This window comes from Macaca thibetana, chromosome 7 (genome assembly GCF_024542745.1).
Source record: "Macaca thibetana thibetana isolate TM-01 chromosome 7, ASM2454274v1, whole genome shotgun sequence".
Classification (NCBI taxonomy): Eukaryota; Metazoa; Chordata; class Mammalia; order Primates; family Cercopithecidae; genus Macaca; species Macaca thibetana.
The window spans coordinates 88,089,294-88,108,926 of record NC_065584.1 but is presented as its reverse complement, the minus strand read 5'-3'; the positions used below and the strand labels follow the sequence as shown (position 1 = coordinate 88,108,926).

The window sequence follows — 19,633 nt, the reverse complement described above, 5'->3', positions numbered from 1 at the left end:
TCTCATTCTGTCACCCAGGCTGGAGGGCAGTGGCACAATCTCAGCTCACTGTAACCTCTGCCTCCTAGGTTCAAGCAATTCTCCTGCCTCAGTCTCCTGAGTAGCTGGGATTGCAGGGATGCACCACCACGCCTGGCTAATTTTTGTATTTTTGGTAGAGGCAGAGTTTTGCCATGTTGGCCAGACTGGATTCAAACTCTTGACCTCAAGTGATCCACCTGCCTTGGACTCCCAAAGTGCTGGGATTACAGGCATCAGCCACCATGCCCGGCCTCTGCTATTATATTTTTAACCTAAGTATCTTCTCTAGAATTCACAAAAGCTCTCCAGAGTTTTTTCATGGATATCTTCATTTCTTTGTTTCTCAGAGTATAGATAATTGGATTCAAGATAGGAGTGATGATGGTGTAAAATACAGCAAGGAACTTATCTACAGAGTGGTTGCTGAAGGGCCAGATATAGATGAAGATGCACGGGCCAAAGAAGAGAATCACTACTGTGATGTGAGCAGTCAAAGTGGAAAGGGCTTTAGACTGTCCAGTAGGAGAGTGGTTCTTAATGGTTATGAGGATCAGACTGTAGGAGATAAGCAAAATAATGAAACAGCTCAGGGAGATTATGCCACTGTTGGCAACAATGACTATTTGTACAAGATATGTGTCTATACAGGCAAGCTTAGTAACCAAAGGGAGGTCACAAAAAATGCTGTCTACCACATTGGGACCACAAAAGGGCAAGTTCACAGCAAAGGGTATCTGAAGCCCTGAGTGAAGGAGACCCAAGAGCCATGAGGTCACTACAAGCAAAACACATACCTTCTTGTTCATGATGGTCATGTAGTGTAGGGGCTTACAAATGGCCACATATCTGTCAAAAGCCATGGAGACCAACAGTACCATTTCAACCCCACCCAGTAAGTGAAGGAGAAATATCTGAGTGAAGCACCCAGCAAAAGAAATTATCTTCTGCTTTTTTAACAAGTTCAGAATCATCTTAGGGGTGGCAAAGGAAGCAAGAGTCATGTCTACAAAAGAGAGATTACCAAGGAGAAAATACATGGGAGTATTCAGGTTAGGGGTGTTAAACACTATGACTATAATAAGAAGGTTACCCAAAACTGTGACCACATAGATAACAGAGAAGAGGGCAAAGAGAAGAAACTCTATATCCTGGGAGCTGGTCAGTCCCAGCAAAATGAATTCTGACACTTGAGATTGATTTAATAGTTCCATGGACTCCATCATACAGCTCGCTCTTACATAACCTGTAGAGAGAAAGAAAATATCACTCATACCATGGAGTATGAGTGAAAAATAAAGAGCCATTTGAAAAACCAAACTTATGCATTCCTTTGGATCTTTCAATAAACTGACCTTGAAATTTAGTGTCAGTATCTATTAAGTCTAAAAAAGGAGACGTATAGTCTAAGCTGTCCACTTCCATCCAAGAGCAATAACCTATTGATGCTGCTGGTTTCCCAGAAGCAAACCACAAGCTCTGGAGTGTATAAGTGTATCTTCATAGGACAAAAGAGATTGAACCATCCTCAGGAAATCTGTGGTTTTCTGGGTTGAAAGACAGTTTAGTCTGAATTCTTTGAAGAACAAAGGGTTTCAGCGCAACCTCTACTCTTTCAAACTCAAAATTTTAAATCTGAGTGAATATTGGAGTTGTTATTTTCCCATGACGACCTTAAGAAATTCTGTTTTCGCTCTGAATCATCCCCAGAGTTTTGAAGCAGATTTAAAGCTGCTCTAGATATGTGAGTTAGTGAGGTTTCAAGTAATGCAGACTGCTGTGTTTTTCCTCCTTATCTTCCACCAACCCATAAGTGGGCTTCTAGTCTTGTAACCCTCTTAGAAAGTCTTTTTGGCAAATGTTATTTTTTCTGATGTGACTGCTACTACTTATGGCCTCCTGTGGCTGAAACCCATATTTCTAAATAATTTCTATAAGGTGAAAGGAGGCTGAGATTCAGCAACATAGATGAATACTCTGGGTCTATGTGTCCCTGTCACATTCTAACAAGAGCCACATTTTACAGAGGAAGCAAGAAAGACACCATGAGCAAAAGTGACATTACTTGTGACATCTAACATCTTAATTCTTGCTTCCAGTTCACATATCACACCCCCTTTATTTATAAAATTGTATACATTGAGCAAACCAGGTTTAACAATTTATACGTGAACCTAGTCTTCACTAGAACATCGTTCACATTTATTTACGTAACACTGATCTGGTGATGAGTGGCAACAGCCCCCATACTGGAGCCTTCAGGCTGGGGAATATGACTGTAACTACTATATGGCTAAAATGAGTAGACCATTATGTTCCAATCTGGAAAATAATATTTTGTGTGTGTGTGTGTGAGAGAGAGAGAGAGAGAGAGAAAGAGAGAAACAGATTATGCAAAAACTTCTGATTAAGAAGCAGAATAACTAATTGCACAAAAAAGAGAGGTCAGATTGAAAGTCATGTATTCTATGCTTCCATGAGCTAAGATGTGAGAAGAATCAGTAGGCTATTTGGAAAGAACATTCAAATGAAGATGGCAGACTGGGACTGACAACCACCTTTGTCTCCAACAACTGTCTTATCTTTCCCCCTGGGTCTCAGTTTCACGATTGGTAAAACCAGGTTGTTGAGTTCAAATCCTGAGTTCCTTCTCAGGCCCAATACTTCAGAGGCCTGTCATTAATGTGCCTATTATCTTTTATGAATCTATTATTCTATCCCCATTGCAGGGTTTTATTATTTGTTAACTAATTTGATTTTAACTTTGAATCAACTCAAATATAAACATCAGGTATAGCTGTGTGAAAAATAGTTGTCTAAAATTTGTCTGTGATATATCTTTATCTCTTTTCTTATGATGTTTTTAAAAATTGTGACATTGTCTTTGCTCTAGGGCCATATTACCCTATTTTGCTCCCTAGAACTCATGTCACTTGGTCACTTGACTGTGCTGGTCCTCCCCAAAATTAATATTAATATAGTTAACATTAACTTTAAGCCCTAAAATATTTATCTACTATGTATGCTTCAGAAAGTTTAAAATATATAGAACCTTTGAGATCTTTCACTTCTCAGAATGTATCATGAGGATTATGAGTGTGCTATAAAATCTTCTTGGTAACAGTTCTTTAGATACATAAAAGTTGAAACATTCCAAATGTTCTAAATTGAGGCTTTCTTAAATGGATTATAGAAAATTATAGGATGTAATATTGCGTATTTAATGAAATAATACTTGAGAAAACTATTTAACAACATGAAAATATTTACATCATTTTAAGTTAAAAACAGTATGAACCCATTTTGTAAACATTATATAAGCATATACATACAAAATTTATACACTTCTTTTTTTTATTTTACTTTAAGTTCTAGGGTACATGTGCACAACATGCAGGTTTGTTACATATGTATACATGTGCCATGTTGGTGTGCTGCACCCATTAACTCGTCATTTACATTAGGTATATCTCCTAATGCTATCCCTCCCCCCTTTCCCCACCCCACAACAGTCCTCGGTGTGTGATGTTCCCCTTCCTGTGTCCAAGTGTTCTCATTGTTCAGTTCCCACCTATGAGTGAGAACATGCAGTGTATATTGCTTAAAATATTGGATAATGCCACAACTATGAACAAAGAGCTTATTTTTGCTATGGTGATGTGACTAGTCCCAAAAGAACTTCATGCTGAAAATATTCCTTCATAAAAATGCCAGGACCTAAAAACACTTGTGCTCAGATACATATTTTTGGAGTAAGAGAGTGTTCAGAAGATGTCTGTAAACAAAGAAAGTGAAACAGAACAGGCAAGTTCACTTTTTATTATTTAATCTAGTTTAGTTCCAAATTGTTGCAGTCATTCATAATTTGGGGAATAATATGCCCAAGGCTATGCAAGAAAGTGCTGTAAGCAGTCAGTGGTTTGGCTATAATAATTATAAGATGAGGGCCTCAGAACTTCTTGTCTGAGCTTGACAGTGGCTTGTTTAAATAGATTAATTATAGGACAGTTTTATTAACCCTATTATATTCTAACTTTTGAAATCAAGTAGTATTTATTTGTAAATATATAAGATAACTTATAATTAGATATCATGCTTTATAATAGGAAAACATAGGCAAGACGATACTTAAAGATAGCTGTGATAGTGATGAGTGGGGGAAGCAGTTCTCACTAACACTCAGGTGGCGTGAGTCCCTGGGACTCAACCATTCACTCACACTCTGTCCTTAGGCAAATTACTTCAGTGAATGAGGACTTGGGAAACCAAATCAGTGTGAGATCAAGAAATGGAGATAATGGGTGGGACATTCATTTTAAGAAATTTCAGGGTAAAGACACAGGCGTGATAACATAGCAGACAGAATGGAAACTGAATTAAGACTGATCTTCCTGGAATGGTGAAGATTTAAATACATTTCATATTGATATAAAATAGTCAAAAGATCTTAAAAATGCAATAAAGGTCTTTTTAACAAATCATACTAGAAAAATTGGATATGCCCCACAATGGGTAAAAAATTAAGATCAACCTATACCTCACAACCTCTACAAAAATTAACTCCAAATTGGATCATAAACCTAAATGCAATACGTAAAATTAAATTTCCTGGGAAAAGGACATGGGAAAAAATATGCATGAATTTGGTTTAGGCAAATACTTTTTAGACACACCTCCAAAAACATGATCCGTGGAAAAATATAATAAATTGCACACAAGATACAGAATAGGTCTGCATCTTTCTTTCATTTTTACCATGCCATCTGTGTATGAGGGTAACATGAAGTCCCCACCTGCCTCTAACCTGAGACTACCAATATTTTAATTAAAGTGTTTGTAAAAAGAATGTATCGTTTGTAGAACAGCCATTTGGTTTACAGTCATTCACAGAAACAGAGACAGAGCTATGTTCTAGAACCAAGCTGCATCAACTCTGCACATTTTCAATTGTAGGATTTTACACTTGCTTGCTATAGTGCTTCTTTTACTTATGAACAAATAGATATTCACAAATGGGCTTAGAAACTTACATCTAGGGATCTCACTTGTTTGAAAATAGAGAAAATTCTCTATCTGATATTTAAAAACTTCTATATTTTTCTCCTGTTTATATTTCTGTTCACAAGAGCTATACAACTGGCTTCAGTCAAATTTCTATTCACAGCCAATTAATGGAGCAACACAAAGTATAAAGGAAATGAAGGAAGACCATTATGATCTAGTCACTCCAAGCAGGGTTGGCCCAAAGACAATGTTAGGCAATGAGAAGAAAACTGTACTCAAGGTTTTCTGTACCATTATAGTCCACTGGTCATTACTTTTTATGTTAGAAACTCTTATAAGTATGTATGTTATATCACAGAAATTCATAAATAATACAACTTAGACAAGTTGAGTATTTAAATTAAAATAGTGTGTACAAAGCACATATTACAGCATCTAGCATATAGTTGGCACACAATAAATGTTAGTTATTGCTACTATTCTTACTACTAACTGGTAGTAAGTAGTAAGTAGTACTTACTACTATTAAAGTTCATATAGATAAAATCATGGGATTCAAATTCAGGACTTCATGACACCAAATTAAGAGTCTATAACCCTAGAGTAAGACTGAATTTTAGCATTACCACTGCAAGTTTTTAAATAACTATAATTGCTGATAATACAATTATTAGAATAAATAGGTAAATATGTATAAAAAAGAAAATGTTGGATGATTGAATTAATTGCACTATTATCACACTTAGACATTGATTCATTTTTCAAATTTTGTTGCTATTTGAGTAGAACTGTCTCCTGCCCCAAGGCGAATTCTTGCATGACCTAATTAAAACATAATTTTACTTTGGCATGGGATTGATGTAATGCCATATTTCATTCCTCCTTACTCACAAGTTATATTCTACTTTAAAACATAGTATGTTAGCCTTCACTATGACAAATTGTATCAATAGCTGTGTCAAAGATAGACTTGAATACTGATCTGGCCTTAATAGTTTACCGGATTACTATTGGCAGTAATTGAGAACACTTGGATGCCTACAGCATTTTGCATGATACAAGTTTAATAATTTTTCATCATTATTTCTCAGGATTCATATTTTCAGCCATGGCCTTAGAAATGTGCATACATTTGTATCTTATCTGAAATAATTTGAAATTCAGGGAAAAATCTGACAGGATATTGCCTCCCGATTTTTACCTAATTCTCACACCAGAACAACAAACTCACTTACTCCTGCCTGCCGGGTCTCACCTCGACAGAAGTATTGTAAATCTTATCTGAGGAAAACATGTATATCAGGTTCAAGGACTTGAGCTGGTGCTGTGGTCTTCTCTAAATTTAGGTCACTGACCACCACATTTACTTTAGTTGCTAGTCTGGGTACTGTGGCTTCACCTAACTAGTTTGTGTTATCTTGGAGCACTGGTGCTTTCCTGGTTTCCAAATCTATCATCACCATGTGACTCCGAACACCCGCTTTGTGCTGATTAGTAACAGGTGTGGAACCCTGACTCCATTCTGCTTACCTGCCTTTTGAATGTGTCTCGGTCCTCTGTTAACTGTGGGACAGAAATGAAAGTTTTCCAAAGTAGAGAGATTAATCGATGTATCCTTTCCTTGTTAAGGAGGAGTCTACTTCCCTGATCAAATGTCTTTCCTGGAGAGCTGTGTGAGGCCAAGATATTGACTGTGCTTTCAGATTCTGGCCAATTTAGATGACCTTGGACCTAAGATTTAATATAAATTAAATCTTAATATTATATGGTCTAGCGAGAAATTAATATTTAATTTCTGAAATTCACTGTCAGCTTTTATTCCTCAATTCCTTTTCTCACTGGGATTTCCCTTCCTCTCATTTCCCCAACAAAACATTATGTCTCTTTTTATGACACCTTATCTCCCACTGTTTTCTTTACTCCTCTGAATAAATGACAAGTTCCAGATTTATTTTCCTGACTTTGACCTATCCAGCCCTTCAGGACTCCACTTATTTCATTTGTTCTCCAAGCCGATTTACCATGAAGAGAAAGTGGATATTGAATAGATCTTTCCACTGTAGGAAGGAACCGGATGTGGCTGCTGAGCAAATCGTGCACCAAAAAGTAGCTAAGGCACATAGAATTGGAGGTGATTATGGATGGGTCATTGGAGTAAAGCTGAATCCTAACAATCTTCCAATTTCTGGGTTGTGTATGGGCTCTAACAGGTGTGTAGGACTGTTCTCTACTTTTTTGTTTAGCACATACTGAATAGTTTCTAACTCTTCTTTGTTCATTTCAGCCTTTTAGCAAGAACTCAAAGATAGCAGTTTTAGTTGTAGCAATTTCTTTGCTGGAAATTGTAGAAGCCTAATTAATGGCAATAACACCAAAGCAAAACTCCAAATAGAGCTGATGACTGGGGATAAAAATGCTTACATGCTCTTAAATTAGCAGGGGTTTTTGAGATGTGATTATTGTAACGACTAATTTAGGAGCAGCCTAGTTCTCTCTACAAGAGCCTCTGGAAAGATATTTTCGGGAAATGTAAGTCCCTGCCAAGAAGAAACACATACAGCCAAATCATGAATCCTCTTGCTTTTCTGACTCCGTCTGTTCACTGTTAACGTCCAAATCAATACATTCTCAGTGGAGCCTTTCCTAAGAAACGGACTCAATTGATGATTCTCTCCTCTGTACCCTCATAGTACTGCCCTTATAACCTATAATATAGTTATTTGTATATACCTCTGTCTTCCTCCCAAGTTTGTGAACTATTTTATTTTGTCATCTTAACACCTGGTAAATTTCCTAGCATATCCTTAAGGCTCAATGTCATTTTCTCAATGATAATAAATTCAGTCATTTATTGAAGTTCTGCTGTTTGCCAGACTCTGTACTATGAACTTCACATATATCATCTCATTTAGTCTTCGTAAGTCTGAGTTTAATTTTCTATTTGGTACATTTTCCAGAATCTCTTGAGCATTTTTCTCAGTCCTGAGACAGCTTTTCCATGACTGATTATAACAAATTCATTTAACAATTGCTATCTTGTGTGAGCTGTGACAGGCAAATACATGGGATTTATAATGTTAGCAATGTCTTCTGCTTACCAGTTCAGAAGCAGTCAGGGCCAGGAGTTCTGAGAGGACAATATCGAAAAGGGCATGCACCTTCTCAACTTAGAGTCCATAGAAGCAACAGGTCACTAAAGTATGTAGACTCCAATCAGGGGAGTTCCTAATACAGTCTCTCTTAGAATTAGGTAGTGCCTAATAAGTGCCGGAAAACTCTGGGAATCCTCTATAGATGATTTTAATGGGGATTCTGTCTGCTGAGGGAATAATGCTTCAGGGCCACAGAGTGTATTATGTAATCAATGATAGTTTAAATGTGACAGATGAAGTTAGTTTCACTAGGGTGATTGGAGAGGTGTTGGAGTTAGTGTCCTGCTTTCTTCTTTATTTTATCTCAGCTGGCTGTGGGACCATTTAATTTTGATTCCTGGTTGTAAAGTAATGAGATTAAGCTTAATGTAGGGGCACATGGGGAGAAAAGGATGCTGAGGTAGGCCCTTAGGACTATCCTCTGGTAAGATAAATGCCACCTCTATCATTAGGTGATACAAAAGCAGTTGATGAGGTGGGTTAGAGTAAGGAGAGGAAGATATATGGATAAACCTATAGAAAGGTAGAAAGGGCAAGAGAGAGATATAAGGCAAGAGAGAATGAACCTTATGAAGAAAGGCATGTGTGGGTTTGGAGCTTAATTATGACATTGCAAGTATAAACCAAACCACTTCTCTGATGCTTCAAGCATTCATTAGTTTCATTCACTTGCTCAGTAATTAATAGCCTATCTCTTAAAGGAAACAACAGTTGAGCATACAGTATATGTTAGGCATTTGGCTAATTATAGGCATATAAATACAGGAACACACTTCTGGCCCCACCCAGAAGATTATAGATTAGTGATAATAAAAATAACCAGTTCATAGATAGTATTCTATATACTAGGCATGGGGTTAAACTTATAATATACTTCCTTTCTTATGTATTTACATAGAATGAATAGGAATTTATTAACATAATAACTACAATTTATACAGTTGAATTATTTGATAATTGAATTATTATTATCAGCATTGTTTTTGTAACTATCTTAAGCTGAAGAACACAATGCTCAGAATTCGGAAGTAAGTTTTCCTGTCAGAGGACAAATAAAAAGCCGTGTATTAGACCCTTTAAAAACTTTGCAGAAATTGTAAGGGTGGTGACAATTCTAAAGAGTACTAGACAACCAGACCTAAGCTGAGTTTATAGGAATCTGTCCCCAAACTTCATTGCAAAGCTGCTCTCACTGCTGACCCCGTATTTACTCTGTCTCTGCTATGATAGGCAAAATGCCACTGACAATGCTAAACCTACAATTATGCAGGCTTTGCTGCTAGTGGTGCTAGCAAAATGAATTTGCACTCTCAGACTTATTATTTATATGGCTCCCTTTCAAATAAAAGTCTCTGACAGGTATATATACCTGATGGTATACGAAGCTGTCATATATCTGCACTTCACTAATGAAGATGAATGGGAAATATAGTGTTTTATTACCATTATTGTTCTTTATTGATGAGGCAGGGTTACTCTACTATGATTATCAAGATATAAAGATGATGTTCAAAAGCTTTTAAAGAAGCTACAAAAGATGGACATCTCTACGTATACAATCATTACCAATGACTTGACATGTAAAAGCAGAAACATATCATAAGATGTGATCAGGTTGTGTGCATGAAAGTTGAATGTGATCCAACCTCTCTTTGTCCAATCATCCTAAGAAAGAATGGGACAGATAGGAAGCAGTTTTCAGTGTTTGTATTTTTTATCAATTACAGAGTAAAGTCTCACTACCAGAGAAGTGAGAAATTAATTATATAAAATACTCTTATAACTGAATCTATGAAAAAGAACAAGGAATGACTGATTTTCTCCTGCCAAGTTGCTAGCAAGTGATGAGGGTATAAGGCTCTTTAACTGAAGCCCAACCAAGCAAAGACACAGAAATGAGAAGGTGAATGATCTGAGCAGCTAGAACAAGATGTATGAGACCATCTTTCTGAAGCAGATAGAAACAGTGATTGATTACACATGGAAAGAACATTTACCAAGATTTTGTAATAAAATCCAGAGAACATTTGAAGTGTGTTATTTTTAAATTTATCTTTCATATTATTTTTATTATAATATTTGATACATGCAGCTGCAATGAAGAATGAAGATCTCTATTACCTTGTATGAAGGTCACATGATATTTCTAGGAAACACTGTTAAACAAAAAGAGCAAAATAATCACAGTAAGCTAGCTTAGTATAAAACAAAAGGGGAAAGCCACGTGTCTGGACACTTGTTCAAAACTTGTTCAAAACAAAAATCAGAAAACAAAACACAAAATAATGAGATTGATTGCTTACGAGTGGTAGGTGGCAATGGGATGGAAATATTGGGAACTGGAATGGTTTAAAGAGTATAGGAGGGTAGTGTTATTGCTGTGAGTATACATTTTGCTGAAATTTTGACTTTTGAAAGCATGTTAATACTTCACATGCGCATACACATACATAATATATGTTATTTTGTGTGTGTGTGTGAATATATATCCTTTGTTGAATATATATGCTATATATATATTCAACAATATATATGTATATACTACATATATATTCAACAAAGAATAGAAATACCCTAAAATGAAAAATAAAGAGAATCAAATAAATCTTATTGTATTTCAAATAGATAACATAACCACACTGACCTAGAGAAGCAAGAGGAAACACATTCAAAAGCTAGCAGAAGGCAAGAAATAACTAAAATCAGAGCAGAACTGAAAGAGATAGAGACACAAAAACCCCAGAAAAAATCAATGAATCCAGGAGCTGGTTTTTTGAAAAGATCAACAAAATGGACAGACCGCTAGCAAGACTAATAAAGAAGAAAAGAGAGAAGAATCAAATAGATGCAATAAAAAATAATAAAGGGGATATCACCACCGACTCCACAGAAATACAAACTACCATCGGAGAATACTATAAACACTTCTACACAAATAAACTAGAAAACCTAGAAGAAATGGATAATTTCCTGGACACTTACACTCTTCCAAGACTAAACCAGGAAGAAGTTGAATCCCTGAATAGACCAATAGCAGGCTCTGAAATTGAGGCAATAATTAATAGCCTACCAACCAAAAAAAGTCCAGGACCAGACTGATTCACAGCTGAATTCTACCAGAGGTACAAGGAGGAGTTGGTACCATTCCTTCTGAAACTATTCCAATCAACAGAAAAAGAGGGAATCCTCCCTAACTCGTTTTATGAGGCCAACATCATCCTGATACCAAAGCCTGACAGAGATACAACAAGAACAACAAAAGAATTTTAGACCAATATCCCTGATGAACATCGATGCAAAAATCCTCAACAAAATACTGGCAAACCGAATCCAGCAGCACATCAAAAAGCTTATCCACCACGATCAAGTGGGCTTCATCCCTGGGATGCAAGGCTGGTTCAACATACACAAATCAATAAACGTAATCCAGCATATAAACAGAACCAAAGACAAAGATGACATGATTATCTCAATAGATGCAGAAAAGGCCTTTGACAAAATTCAGCAGCCCTTCATGCTAAAAACTCTCAATAAATTCGGTATTGATGGAACGTATCTCAAAATAATAAGAGCTATTTATGACAAACCCACAGCTAATATCATACTGAATGGGCAAAAACTGGAAAAATTCCCTTTGAAAACTGGCACAAGACAGGGATGCCCTCTCTCACCACTCCTATTCAACATAGTGTTGGAAGTTCTGGCTAGGGCAATCAGGCAAGAGAAAGAAATAAAGGGTATTCAGTTAGGAAAAGAAGAAATCAAATTGTCCCTGTTTGCAGATGACAAGATTGTATATTTAGAAAACCCCATTGTCTCAGTCCAAAATCTCCTTAAGCTGATAAGCAACTTCAGCAAAGTCTCAGGATACAAAATTAATGTGCAAAAATCACAAGCATTCTTATACACCAGTAACAGACAAACAGAGATCCAAATCATGAATGGACTCCCACTCACAATAGCTTCAAAGAGAATAAAATACCTAGGAATCCAACTAACAAGGGATGTGAAGGACCTCTTCAAGGAGAACTACAAACCACTGCTCAGTGAAATAAAGGAGGACACAAACAAATGGAAGAATATACCATGCTCATGGATAGGAAAAATCAATATTGTGAAAATGGCCATACTGCCCCAGGTAATTTATAGATTCAATGCCATCCCCATTAAGCTACCAATGACTTTCTTCACAGAATTGGAAAAAAACTGCTTTAAAGTTCATATGGAACCAAAAAAGACCCCACATTGCCAAGACAATCCTAAGCCAAAAGAACAAAGCTGGAGGCATCACGCTACCTGACTTCAAACTATACTACAAGGCTACAGTAACCAAAAACAGCATGGTACTGGTACCAAAACAGAGATCTAGACCAATGGATCAGAACAGAGCCCTTAGAAATAATACCACACATCTCCAACCAGCTGATCTCTGACAAACCTGACAAAAACAAGAAATGGGGAAAGGATTCCCTATTTAATAAATGGTGCTGGGAAATCTGGCTAGCCATAAGTAGAAAGCTGAAACTGCATCCTTTCCTTACTCCTTATATGAAAATTAATTCAAGATGGATTAGAGACTTAAATGTTAGACCTAAAACCATAAAAACCCTAGAAGAAAACCTAGGTAATACCATTCAGAACATAGGCATGGGCAGGGACTTCATGTTTAAAACACCAAAAGCAACGGCAACAAAAGCCAAAATTGACAAATGGGATCTAATTAAACTAAAGAGCTTCTGCAGAGCAAAAGAAACTACCATCAGAGTGAACAGGCAACCTACAGAATGGGAGAAAATTTTTGCAATCTACTCATCTGACAAAGGGCTAATATCCAGAACCTACAAAGAACTCAAACAAATTTACAAGAAAAAAAACAACCCTACCAAAAAGTGGGCAAAGGATATGAACAGACAGTTCTCAAAAGAAGACATTCATACAGCCAACAGACACATGAAAAAATGCTCATCATCACTGGCCATCAGAGAAATGCAAATCAAAACCACAATGAGATACCATCTCACACCAGTTAGAATGGCGATCATTAAAAAATCAGGAAACAACAGGTGCTGGAGAGCATGGGGAGAAATAGGAACACTTTTACACTGTTGGTGGGACTGTAAACTAGTTCAACCATTGTGGAAAACAGTATGGCGATTCCTCAAGGATCTAGAACTAGAAATACCATTTGACCCAGCCATCCCATTACTGGGGATATACCCAAAGGATTATAAATCATGCTGCTATAAAGACACATGCACACGTATGGTTATTGCAGCACTATTCACAATAGCAAAAACTTGGAATCAACCCAAATGTCCATCAATGACAGACTGGATTAAGAAAATGTGGCACATATACACCATGGAATACTATGCAGCCATCAAAAAGGATGAATTCGTGTCCTTTGTAGGGACATGGTTGCAGCTGGAAACCATCATTCTCAGCAAACTATCGCAAGAACAGAAAACCAAACACCGCATGTTCTCACTCATAGGTGGGAATTGAACAATGAGATCACTTGGACACAGGAAGGGGAACATCACACACCAGATCCTATTGTGGGGAGGGGGAAGGGGAGAGGGATAGCATTAGGAGATAGACCTAATGTAAATGACGAGTTGATGGGTGCTGACAAGTTGATGGGTGCAGCACACTAACATGGCACGTGTATGCATATGTAACAAACCTGCACGTTGTGCACATGTACCCTAGAACTTAAAGTATAATAAAATATATATATATACACTAGATGAAAACATAAAAAAAAAGAAAATGGGAATTTTGAAGCAGTGTTTCTCAATATCAGAATTACTTTGGAGAGCTTGTTAAAAATACAGAGACTCGCAATTCTGTCTCACAATATCTGAACAGAAATCTTTCGAAGTGGATGGAGTCCAGGACAATGAAATTTCAACATATTTATAGACAATTCATCAACACAATAAAGTCTGAGAAGTGTAACAATGAGGCCCTTTAATTGAGAATAAATTTGAATCATACCTGTTAATAAAAAAAAAAAGAATAGTGTAGAATTAACCCAAATAACTTTTGACTGAAGTATTTTGACTATATATCACAAGAATGTAGAATTCTATAACATTTTATGTAGTCTGTAATTTAGCAAATAGGAAGGGTATAGTGAATAAAAGGTTTCACTTTTTCAGTGTTGGAAAAGGGAACTGCAGATGTGGAAGAGGGAGGTTAGAATAAAACCTGTGTTCTTGAATTGGAATTGGAGTTATCAGTATGGGTGACTGGTTACATATAAATTAAACTTTTATTTATATATTTTATATACATTCAAATATATATATATAGAAATTAGGAAAAATCATATGTGTATGCACACATACACACACACATATAAACACACACATACACACAGTCATATTTTTTTTTCTTAACTCTGTCCTCTACGTGGATCTAGAAGCAGTGCCATCACAGTAGCAATGATCTCAAGTTCCAGAACCTTGGTTTCAAATAAACATTATCCACTGCAAGAAACTAGTATTCCTTAGAGACATAGCTAACTTCAGGACTGGGGTGAGGAAAGTAGAAAATAAGTGTGGAACATCTTTTTGTGCTGTTAAGTAACTCTTCGGTTCAACAAGGGGAGACTTTTAATATGCGAACTTGAATGGGAACCTACTATCCAAATATAGAACAATTTGAGCATTGTGATAATTTTGGTAACAGATTCTAAGCTGTAGAAAAATAGGAAAAAGTCCAATCAGATATAAATGTATATATGAGTAAATAAATAAATAGGATAAAATTAAAACTCTTCCTTTGTAGAGTAATAACTGATAAGTATAAATCAAATTATGGAATTAGAAAGGAACCATTTGGAAATCATCATTTTAATAATTAATTCAAGCAGGAACCATCCATGGCTACTAAAACTAGTGAATAAAATTTTTATAAGGAACATAGTATTTATACAGTCTCAAAGTATTTAGCTGAATAGCACTTGTGAATTACAAAGGAAAAATGGTAACTTTATGGGTGATACCTGGCAGAAAACACCTTATTGAAGCTATCAAACATTTTACTACCAACAGTGAGACCGATCAACATCATATAGCCCCGATATAAATCCCTGAGAAGAACACATCACCAGAACTGCCCCAAAAGAAAAGCTTGAGTCTAATCATGAGGGAACACTAACAAACTCAAATGTACAGATCCTACAAATTCCATTGTCTGTACTTACAAAAAATGTCCATGTCATAAGTGTTAAGGAAAAGTTGCGGAATTGTTGAATGTTAATGTATAATAAAGAGATGTGGCAATAAAATGTAATTTATGAACCTGGACCAGATATTTTTTCTTGTTTAAAATGGTTTTATCTATGTAATTGACAACATTTAATAAGGTCTATAGATTAGATATTCATATAAAATATTAATGTAAATTTTCTGATTTAAAAAGTTACACTGTTTTAGACCATATGCACTGAGGAAGGGGTGAAAGGGGATCATATGTTTAACTTACTCTCACAGTTCAGACATAAAATTATATATTTGTATGTGGTGTATACAAAGAGAGACAGACAGACAGATGGACACAGAGAGATATCTAGGGAATTGGCTCGCTAGCTCATGTGATTGTGGAGACTCGGTGAGTCCAAAATCTGATGGGCTAGGTCTGCAGGTTGGCAACTGAGGGAAGAGCTGTGGTTTGAATGTAAAGGCAGGATTTTCGGGGGAGGTCAGTCTTTGTTCTAATAAGGCCTTTAACTGTTTGGATGACGACCACTCACATCATCGAGGGTCTTCTGCTTTATTCAAAGTCAGTTAATTTAAACGTTAATGTCCTCCAAAAGACACACTCACAGAAACATCCAGAATAATGTTTGACCAAATACCTGAGCATCATGGGACAGCCAAGTGGACACATGAAATTAACCATATAATATGTATAGAAATACAATTTTATATGTCTGTGTACATAGCCACATATATATGAATATTGTAAATGTATATCTGTATTATATATCCTTAAGTAAACATATAAAACTCATATTAAATAATATTTATATTGTAGCAAAAATAGAATTCCCATTAGTTACCTACAACAAGCAAACTTAAAGCAAAATAATATTTGCAAGTTGAAAATAAATGGGGAATATTAAGGAGAAACTTTTGAAAGTCTGTTAGAGGATATAAATTGTTATTTGAATAAATGGAAGAATATGTTCATGCTCATGCTGATATATGAGATGGCATAGCATGACAATGACGCCAATATTACCCCAAATGTATATACTAATAAAAATTTATCTACTTTTTAAAAAATTATAGTAAAATAAACATAATTAAAGATATATTCTTTGCTATGTCAACTTTGAGTAGAATAATGAAAAAGATGAACACATCATCTAAATATTAAATCATACACAAAGTGATAGTAATAAAAATAATACAATAATGATAAAACAGAAGACATATAAATGGAACTGAATAGAAAACACAGGTCATCCATTATTATGTACACGTATCTTAGCTGAGATACACACACAGGCATATATGATATATGATGACCAATCAAAGCGATCAAGATCAAATTGGAGATGTTGTTGGAAACAGTGGTTTACTAAAAGGAGATAAAGTTGGGTTGCTACTTTCCATGTATACAAAGGTGTATTTAGAAACATCTAACAACAAAATGTAAAAATATAATAATAATAGAATAAAATATCTTTGCAACCTAAGTTAGGAGAAGAACATCTATAAACAAATCTTTTAAAAATGAATAAAAAAGAAACATTTTGATAAATAATGAGACTATAAACATTCTGTCCAAAGAAGAATACTAGGGGCAAAATTAACAAACAGGTAAGCAGATTAAAAAAAAATGTAATATATAAAATTAACAAGATTATTTGTCAAAAAGATATTTTGACAAGGATGGAAATGTTCTAAATTGGTCTTATCTCATAGTAGCCTCTATGGCTACTGAACACTTGAAAAGAGGCTAATGTTAGTGAACTAAAATGTCAATTTTACTTTTTAAATATTTATTTAAATTAACATCTAAATGGCCACATATGATAATAGATACCATATTGGACAGTGCAGATCTATAGGATTCAAATAACAAGAAAAGTACGGAAAACACACTTTAAGTGGTGAAGGTCGTGAAAGAACAAATCACAGAACTGAAGCCTGAATAGCTAATAGATACGAGAGAGAGGTTCCAAACTCACTAGTAATCTAAACAAACAAACAATAACAACAACAACAAAACAAATTAAAGCAACAAAGTATTATTACTTTACATGGCAAAACAAAATTTAGAAAAATGAAGAAAGCTAAATTTTATAAAGTTATGGGAACTATTGCTCTGCAATTGTAAGTAGACTGGTAAAGTTATTCTGGAGACACTCAGTAGCATTTAGTGAAATTAAGGGGGTAACTCAAAACTCCTGCAATCACAATAACAAGGTCATGGAAAAATTAGGACTCCTCACAGAGTATGAATATCTACAACTTTGTATGGAAATTTGGCAATTTATAGTAAAGTTAAAATGTACATATTTATATTGCACATTTACATTTAAAGATAAAATACAATTCAGCATTTCCACTTCTAAATACATACCCTAGAGAAATTATCACATGTGTACCCAAAGAAACATATATAAGTATGTTCAACTAAACTATATTTATTAGGCTAAACAATTATAAAGATTATAAATGTCTCCAAAAAAGAGGAGACTTAATCACATTTTAGCATATCCATACAAGACCCTATAACTGTTAAAATGAACGAAGTCAAATGGCACATTTCTGAACAGATAAATATTTTAAACATAAGATTAAGTGAAAATAAAATTTTAGATAATAACATTTATCTAGATTTCAGTTATATCAAGTTCAAAAATATGTGACACAACATATTTTATGCACAATACATGCATACATCAGAAAAATAATTTTAGGCTGGTCACGGTGGCTCACACCTGTAATTCCGGCACTTTCGGAGGCATAGGGAGGCGGATCACTTGAGGTCAGGAGTTCAAGACAAGCCTGGCCAACGTGGTGAAACCTTGTCTCTACTAAAAATACAGAAATTAGCTGGGTGTGGTGGTGCATGCCTGTAATCCCAGCTACTCGGGGAGGCTGAGACAGTAGAATTGCTTGAATCTGGCAGGCTGAGGTTGCAGTGAGATGAGATTGTGCCTCTGCACTCTAGCCTTGGCGACAGAGTGAGACTCCATCTCAAAATAATAATAATAATTGTAAAAACATAAAAGTAAATGATGCTATGGAGCTGATGATAGTGGTTCTCTTTGCCAAGATAAAATAATTGAATATGGAGAGTTGTTTAGGTTCTTTATTATCTCTAATAATCCACTTTTGTGGTAAAAGAGAATCTGAAACAAATGTGTCCAAATGTTTAAAAATTCAAAACATTATGTGTTATGTCAGTTTCTACATTTAACCTTAGAATTTAAATAGTTGATAAGAAATAGATACAAATATGTCCAGTGATTCTCAGGGACCCAGTACCAATGTTTCTCAATGATTTTTTTATAAAACATTTAATTTAAATTATACCATACACATATGGCTATGAATACATCTTTAAGGCATTTTTTAGCTCTAGTTAATACAGCATAAATATTGCTTAGGAGACAGTGAGGAAATATTGGGTAGAAGCCTACAAGGGGTCACTAGATATTTGGGTAAATGCAGAGTATTTTGAATTTGGTGTCAAACAGGCAATAGAATATCTATTTATTCTAATGTCCATGGACCATAGCTCTAACTTTATAATTTAGTACACTTTAAAGCTTTCTTTACGCAACTTAATCAGATTGAAAACTTTGTTTTGTTGTGAAGTAAAGGCCTGCAAAATATATAAGCTTCTTAATTTATTCTTTACTCATAAGGATTGGCACAATACTAATGTTCTTACTTGTTTCTGGAGAGATACATGAGAGAAAATGTGAACAAAAACATGAAAAATTAAAGTAAAGTGTTCTATGTGTAATTTTTTTGTCTGGTGAAATTTCTCTTAAGAGCAAATAAGTGTATGCTTCATGTCAGTGGATTACAGTAACTATATGCATCTATATACTCATAAAACCTAGCCTGTCTGCCTTGTTACAAAATAATAATCCTTTCACATATTAGGAGCACAAAAATGTAAGTGTATGTGTGCATGCCTGTGGGTGTATAAGAGTTCATACAATTTTGTTTACATTTGGTCATTTAGAGAATTTGGCTGAAAGATTACTAGTTAAAAGACAAATTGGCCGGGTAGAGTGGTTCATGCCTGTAATCCCAGCACTTTGGGAGGCCGAGGCGGGTGGATCACGAGGTCAGGAGATCGAGACCATCCTGGCTAACACGGTGAAACCCCGTCTCTACTAAATATACAAAAAACTAGCCCGGCGAGGTGTCGGGCGCCTGTAGTCCCAGCTACTCAAGAGGCTGAGTCAGGAGAATGGC

At 35.5% G+C, this 19,633-nt stretch overlaps 1 protein-coding gene across 1 annotated transcript; it reads right to left on the bottom strand.

Moving 5' to 3' along the window:
• Positions 1-293: 293 nt before the first annotated feature.
• On the bottom strand, positions 294-1,325 carry LOC126960095 (olfactory receptor 4K17). The gene has a single exon (XM_050800063.1). It carries the CDS (start codon positions 1,323-1,325, stop codon positions 294-296), a length of 1,032 nt encoding a protein of 343 aa, XP_050656020.1.
• Between the last annotated feature and the right edge of the window lie 18,308 nt (positions 1,326-19,633).

Bases quoted from the DNA above. Each gene is read 5' to 3' on its own strand.
- LOC126960095 (XM_050800063.1), bottom strand. From the start codon at position 1,325: ATGGCTCTTTATTTTTCACTCATACTCCATGGTATGAGTGATATTTTC.